This window comes from Malurus melanocephalus, unplaced genomic scaffold (assembly GCF_030028575.1).
Source record: "Malurus melanocephalus ecotype Western Australia unplaced genomic scaffold, MMel_1.1 scaffold_485, whole genome shotgun sequence".
Classification (NCBI taxonomy): Eukaryota; Metazoa; Chordata; class Aves; order Passeriformes; family Maluridae; genus Malurus; species Malurus melanocephalus.
The window spans coordinates 294263-301847 of NW_026623717.1; the positions used below are offsets into that span (position 1 = coordinate 294263).

The following is a 7585-nucleotide window of genomic DNA, read 5'->3' on the forward strand; positions in this document are numbered from 1 at the left end:
GAGCTCCAGAATGGTCACATGGGGGGAGCAGTGACCARAGCTCCCCACAGTGGGCTGCCACAGCTGCATGGCCCGGCTGGGATGGACACAGTGCCYGTCTCCTGCCCTTTCCCCATGCCTGCCTGTCCCCAGTGCCATCCAGAGGGGTGGATGCTGGGCATGGCTGACCCCAGGGAGCAGGACACGTCCCAGGGCCCACCAGGCAAGAACGAGACAAGAGCTGCTGATGGCTACAGATGTGATCTCCCATCTCTCCATGGGTCATGGTGCAGGGATTCCTCAAACCTGCTCTCAGGAGCTCTCAGGGGATGCCAACAACAGGGCAGGTACCCATGGACAATCCTGGCTCTCCTGAGCTCATCCCTGAAGGGTTTATGTGCCCCACCATCCCTCTCCCCATGCCCCCCGTCCCTCCCAGGGCTCTGCCCATACCTCCGGCTGCAGGAAGCGCATGTGGTGGCAGAGGATGTTGAARCGCCGGGGGCTCTGCGGGGAGAAGCCCTGCACGAACTTGGCCAAGAAGTGGTGGGGGTAGTAGAGCTGGAAGCCACCTCCCACGGGGAAGGCGAAGGTCAGGTTGTGCGTCTCCCCAAAACGGAACAGGATGTTCATGACGGTGCTGCTGGCGCTCTTGTGCACTTTCAGGAAAACGATGTCGGTCTTGGGCTTGCACATCTTCTCTTGAGATGGGTCACTCATGGCTTGCTGATATCCTCCAGCTGTCACTTCCTCGACCTTAAAGGCTTCTGTCCAGCTCGGGAAGAATCCCGTCTGCAGGTGTGTTTTGTAAGAATCCTCTGCCAGCAGAGGCTGAGCTGAGTTTGGAACGGGCTGTGTGAAGGAGGTTTCCCAGCGAGGGTAGGGAGAAGCCACGGCTGGAGGCTGAGTCTGGCTCTGAAKSTCCCCCTGCACCGCTCYGGGTGGGGACATTCCCCCGTGCYCCTCGGTGCTCAGCCYGTTTSCGAAGAGGATGAATTTGCTGGTGACAGCTCCTGCCAAAGCCGCGGCGATTCTCCCGGCGAGGCTCGGGGAGGGAATTTCTGTGGCTGCTTTTCCCAAGCTGRGAAGCTGCGGTTTGATCCCYGTGGGTGACRGATGGGCTTTCACCTTSTCTSCGCTCTCCTCAGGCWGCTGCASCCAGAGCTGCTCCKGGCGCTCATCCAGAGGGCTCTCCTGGTGCATCCCGAAAGCGTCCTCAGCCGGAGCRGGGTCGGGGTTGGGGTCGGGCGCGGCTCCGCTCTGCCAATGCGGGGAATCCTCYTCCCAGCGCAGGTCGGGGCTGGGCAGGGCAGAGCCCTGGCCCGGGGTCTGCTGCAGGCCACGCTCCAGCTCGCACCGGCAGCTCCTGTGACGGGGAGGACACAAGGCTCAGCTGCAGCAGACGGAAGGACAGAGCAGAGGCAGCTCCTCTGCAGCCCAGTGAACCCCCCGASCCCACAAAGTCACCCCAGAACACGTTTCCCCCTTTCCTCGGGGTGGGTGGCATTGCTGATGGCTGTAGGGGCTTCACTGTTTATTTATAATTCTGCTCAGCACCTACCCAGGAGGCTGCAGCTTCTCCACMACCTGAAGTGTGACCAGGAGGAGGATGAGGAGGCTGAAGGAGATCCAGAGGCGGCCTGGCTGGCACCTGTAGATTGCACTCAGCTTCCTGCAAGGAACCAGACACAGGAGAACATTGGTGAGTGAAAGGGCTCCACCCTGARAGGTGGCTGTGGGCAGSKGGGGTCGGGCTCTTTCTCCAGGCAGCAGTGCAGAACGAGAGGACACAGCCTTGAGCTGCACCAGAGAAATATAGTTTGGGTATCAGGAAAAGGTTTTTTTACAGAAAGAGTGATAAAGCAGTGGAATGGTCTGCCCAGGGAGGGGTGGCGTCACCATCCCTGGATGTGTTTAAAGAGAGATTGGATGTGGCATTTGGTTTAGTTGAGATGTCAGGGCATGGGTTGGGCTGGAAGATCTTGAAGGTCTCTTCCAGCCCCGGTGATCCTGTGACTCTGTGATTCTGTGACTCTGTGATCCTGTGATTCTGTGATTCTGTGATCCTGTGATTCTGTGATTCTGTGTGTGATTGATTCTGTGACTGTGATTCTGTGATTCTGTGATTTGACTGTGAATCTGTGATTCTGTGATTGATTCTGTAATTCTGTGATCCTGTGTGATTCTGTCATTCTGCCTGTGATCCTGTGATTCTGTGATTCTGTGATTCTGTGTGTGATTGGTTCTGTGATTCTGTGATTCTGTGATTCTGTGTGTGATTGGTTCTGTGACTCTGTGATTCTGTGTTTCTGTGATTCTGTGATTCTGTGTGTGATTGATTCTGTGACTGTGATTCTGTGATTCTGTGTGTGATTGATTCTGTGATCCTGTGACTGTGATTCTGTGAATCTGTGATTTGACTGTGATTCTGTGAATCTGTGATTCTGTGATTGATTCTGTAATTCTGTGATTGTGTGATCCTGTGATTCTGTGATTCTGTGATTCTGAGTGTGAAGTGGGTGGGAAAGGCGCCCCAGGGCTGTTTGATTTCTTTATCTTCATTTCAGGTAAGGTCACGTTTCCAGGGGCGGAAATGATGCGGAGGCAGCGATAACCGAGGAACCTCAGTGGCTGTGCCCAAGCGGGGCAGCCCTGTGGAAATTTCCAGATGGGCCCCAGGCAGGGTGCTGGAAAGCAAACAGAGATAACCACGAGTGCCTGGGCTGCCCAGGGACGCCCTCCTGGATCAACCTGAGCTCCCTGCCCTGCCTGCCCTACAAGGATCAGGATCCTGTCTTTATCAACATGGACATCACCATAAATCCCTTTTCTCCCTGCTTTCCCCACTTCCTGCTGTGAGGTTGCCATCTGCACCAGCTCCAGATGTGATGCCACCATYAGATTTCAGTCTCATTTTAGTCCACAAGCACAGTGTGATTCCTTCAGGCCATCAGATTTGTGCTATCGGGGTTTGGGCTGTGCATGGCGACATCCAGGCCACGGAAATGCTGCCACTGGGCTCCTCCTGTTTGCAGGGCTTGCTGCAAACCCTGGTGGAGCTCGATTGTARCTCTAATCTTCAGAGGGACTGAGTTTCCTGGAGAAAAGGATTTGTTTGTATTTTATTTTTTCAGACTGGTTGTCCACTCCTGGCAGGTGAGGTACTTGGAACCATGGGTTAGGGGTGGCCTTGGCAGTACTGGGCAGTACAACAAAATATGATTTGATGATCTTGGAGGGCTTTTCCAACCAGAATAATTCCATTATTCTGCTGGTTTCTCCCCAGGGAGCTCACTGTTGTGTAACAGGAGATGATTTGCACTGATTTACCTCCCACTCTGGGCAGTGCTGTTGTTGGAAACAACACAGCCTTTAAAATTTTATTTTATTTCTCTTGCCTGATTTTGCTTTGGGGAAAGGAATTTTTTTTCTTTTTGGTGATGAAGCATCACTCTATGGAGATGTGACATAACATCAACAGTGGCTCAAAAGACACTCAGGAAGATAAATGGCCAAAAATGGAACATCAGCAGAACATCAGTGGCCATCTACAAAAATTTACCACAGATGCCTCTGGGAGAGTTGGAGACATCCACTCTGGAAAAAACTGATTGAGAAAATCAAGGAATGAAGATCTAATGAATATCACAAGCNTGGAAACAACACAGCCTTTAAAATTTTATTTTATTTCTCTAGCCTGATTTTGCTTTGGGGAAAGGAATTTTTTTTTTTTTTCGTGATGAAGCATCACTCTATGGAGATGTGACATAACATCAACCGTGGCTCAAAAGACACTCAGGAAGATAAATGGCCAAAAATGGAACATCAGCAGAACATCAGTGGCTATCTACAAAAATTTACCACAGATGCCTCTGGGAGAGTTGGAGACATCCACTCTGGAAAAAACTGATTGAGAAAATCAGGGAATGAAGATCTAATGAATATCACAAGCTAATAAATTGGGATCCAAGAGGAAAGTGAAACCAGGGGTTGCTCAACTCTGGACCAATGGACTTTGAAGCAACACATCCCTATGGGTTCTGACTGTATAAAGTTTGGGGAACAAGCCAGTAAAAAGATGTGTGTTTAGAATATTTCCATTGGCACATCCTGGCCAGCAAATAAAATAATGCCTGATTCTCCATCACTTCAGATAGATTGTTAGAGGGCGTTTCTTTTCCCTGCAGTTTTGGTGACACTCTGGGACCAGGACTCGCCTGGCAAGGTGGCAGTGACACAAACATGGGCTGGCCATGGGGACACGTGCACTGGTACTGGACAGGAATTTGGGTTTGCTGAGGACAAACTGGATTTGCTCCAGGAAAATCATGGTGACTCAGTGAGTTTGATAAGGACAGCACCGCTCATGGTGCTTTGGACACTCCCGGGCTCTGCCCCACTCCCAGCAATGCCCCTCACCGAGATGGAGCTCTCAGCTCCTCCCAGGGGGATCTCAGTGTCTGAAAYACTCAGGGATGGGAAGGCTGGGAGCTCTGAGGCTGTGGCAGTGCTGATGAGGATTCAAAAGCATCGCTACTGCCCATAATTACTGCCTGTAATTACTGCCCATTAGCAGCACAGTCCCCCCAGTCCCCATGGCCGCCTGGTGCCATCCCTGCTCTCGGCCACTTGAGGAGCAGCTGCCAAGCTCAGATGAGACAGGGGGTGACAAGATGACCAGTGGGTCATTGTCTGGCCATGCCAGCAGCACAGGGAGAGCCTGGTGAGGTCARAGATAAATAACAAATAACAGAGTAGAGAAATGTCAAATGCTACAACAGAGCTGAGAATGCCAGGAGGTGTTGAAGAGGTGTTGGGGCAGAGACACGAGACTGCCCCAGAGCTGGGGTGAGGAAGGGCTGGGGTTGGAGTAACTCTGTGTGGAAAATCAGAGAGACCACAGAGGGAGAAGGCAGCGAGGRAGGAGCTGCTCCAGGATGAAGTTATTCCTCTGGATCTGGCCTCAATCCATCACTCAGGGCAAGGATGGTGAGGATTTTGTCAGGCTGAGACAAGCAGCGAGAAGGGGATGAAGAGCTGCACCACAGTGATATTCGGTGAGCCACACAARCCCTGGGGGGATCTCTAGATCAGATATACACTGTGATGAGGGCACAATGATGGAACACTTCACCCCGGGCAGTGGTGGGGGCAGCTCCCTCTGCCACTCCCAGATCGGTGTTTGGGGCAGGTACAATGCTGGGCTTCCTTCCACAGAGGTCCTAAACKCTAAACCTGGCAGAGTCTGTGAAAGATCTGGGTCCTTTGGCTCTTTTGAGGTGTCTGTGGTGCTGGTGGAACACCCAGCTGAGGCTGCCTGGGGCTGTCACAAAGCCAGAGCCCTTCCTTCCCTCCTCTAGGCTGCCTCTGCTGGGATCCATGGACATGAAGGAGGACGTGCTGGGAAAGTGGAAATGCTAAAATTTGTGAAGATGCCMAGAAGCTGCATTGAAGGCAGCAGAACATGGATTAAATGGCACACGGTGCATGAGCCACTGTTGTCTTGGAGGCTGGAGCAGGAGGATGAGATGCAGCAGAACYACAAACCTTCAAAAGGCTCAGCTGCCTGTCCTGGGTGAGCCCTGCACAGCCTCTTCTGCATTTCAAACCCCAGGATGGGATCAAGATCGTGCATGTCTTGGGGCAGGGTTAAACACCYGAGACCAGAGCAGCAGGAATGTGTCCAAGGGGTGCCTGGAGCCCTGCAGGGTGAGTTGGGCTGCCAGAGCTCCTCAGAGTCCTTGGAGATGCCTCCACCTGCAGSCAGGCTGTGGCTGAAGAGCCCCCTCAGAGCAGAACCTGTGTGCTGTCACCTCCAGGAGTGACAAACGGGGTGCAGAGCTGGGTGCAGYGCCCCAAAAACGCCTTTGGCTGCCAGGGCTCAGTCCAGAGCCAGAGYAGCTGGATCCTCCCGTGCTGGCTCAAGGAATTCAATCCCAACCTGATGGTCAAATCTCTGCAGGGGACGGTGCCCTGGTGCCCCAGCTGTGTCTCAGTGCCAGCCCAGCAGGACAGAGGGTGTCTGGGGTGCCCCTTGCCCCTTCTAGGACTGCAGATTTCCCCTCTGTTTCCCCCCCCCCACCCCCTGCTCCCAGCAGAGTTTCCCTCCGAGCTGTGCCCCTTCCCTGTCCAGCACAGAAACAAATGCCCCAGCCAGGATGGGGCTGTGGCTGGAAGTTTGGAAACTTCCTCAGGGTCCTCAGGGTCCCAGAGGCTGAACTCACCGGGCAGGCGAGTGGCAGAAAAGGGATTTTATTGATTTGCTGTGCCCAGATATCCTCCAGGCAGCGAGTGAAGTCACACAAGGAATTAATGCACACAAAACATGCACCGGGCACAGTCTGCTCCCTCTGACTGGTCACTGCAGCATTTTTTGGGCAATAAATGAGAAAATGGGCAGAATGGTCAGAGGGATGCTCGGCTAACACAGCGAGGGCACGGTGGCAGTGCCTGCTGGTGTCAGTGCTCACCCTGCCCGTGACAGCCGAGCTGGGAGTGACCCCGAGTCCCCAGGCAAAGGAGCCAAGCCTTGCCCTCCCCTCGCCCCTCCTGCTCAAAGCAGAGGCTGTGGGAGAGGAGCCTCAGCCCAGGTGCACCCATTGGGGTGAAGAACCCACACAGAGGTGATTCTGCTCCCACCGACCCCGATGGAGATCCCACACCTGGAGCACCGTGGGACAGACCAGCATCCTGCCCTGCCGAGGTCTGGGCAGACCCCTCATTCTCTCTCCTGCTGGGTGGGGAGCTCTCCAGCATGAAAACAACCCAGCAGGGAGCTGCGTGTGGGTTTTTGTTTGGGCTTGCTGAAGGCAGATCCTGTTCTCCTTCCTCTGAGGGACAGCAGCCCCACAAAAATGTTTTCCTGCTGTCCCTGGAGTGTCAAAAGCCCCATCACCCCGAACTGCCCTGCACTGATGTGGAGCAGAAACGCTCCCCCGTTCACTCCCATTGCACTTTGACTTCTTCCCATCACCTGCAAGGACATCACCTCTGGGSAGGCTAGGAAGAGAATTTTACTCAGAGAATTACTATTTTACTTGAATAAATACACAAAAATATTCCACTTACGTGACCAAATACCTCCTGAATTTCAGCATGGTGAGCTGGAGCCGGGGCTGGGGAGCGGGYGGTTCGTCATCCGCCCGGGAGACTGCAAAGCAAACAGCCGGAGCCCGGGCTGAGCGCTGCGGGCAGAGGCCCCTCCCCGGGGGGGGCAYGGGCACCGGGATCCCTCCAGACCTTCCCACCGGTGCCCTGGGCCTGCCCAGGGAGTGCCCGGCCAGCCAGAGGGCGAGCAGCACCTTCACCTTCACCCGCTGCCACGTGTCCACTCGTGTCCGTGGCCCTGCCTCACTCCTCCGACTCACCCATGGCTGGTTGTGCTCTGCTTTGAGCCCTTCTTTTCCTTCCCCATGCGTGATTTTGCTCCATGACCAAGCTGGGGCTGTGAGTGTGCTGATGTCTCCAGGCTGGGGCTGCTGAGGCTCTGTGGTGCCCRGCTCACCCTGCACGGAGTTCATCCTCTCTCTGAGCATTCTGGCTCCATCCACACCGGGCTGGGGGCACAGCAATGCCCAATTCCCTCCTTCCCTGGCCTGGGGGGACA

General features: G+C 54.4%; 1 protein-coding gene across 1 annotated transcript in view; it reads right to left on the reverse strand.

Annotated features, from left to right (window-relative positions):
* LOC130582357 (galactose-3-O-sulfotransferase 2-like) overlaps positions 1-7350 on the reverse strand; it is an 8791-nt gene extending 1441 nt beyond the window's left edge. Inside the window, exons 1-4 of the mRNA XM_057380999.1 lie at positions 7347-7350; positions 7048-7129; positions 1541-1651; positions 433-1345 (exon numbers count right to left, since the gene is read on the reverse strand). Of these exons, the coding sequence (XP_057236982.1) occupies positions 433-1345; positions 1541-1651; positions 7048-7129; positions 7347-7350 (1110 nt within the window). The remainder of the gene's footprint in view (positions 1-432; positions 1346-1540; positions 1652-7047; positions 7130-7346) is intronic.
* Positions 7351-7585: the final 235 nt, after the last annotated feature.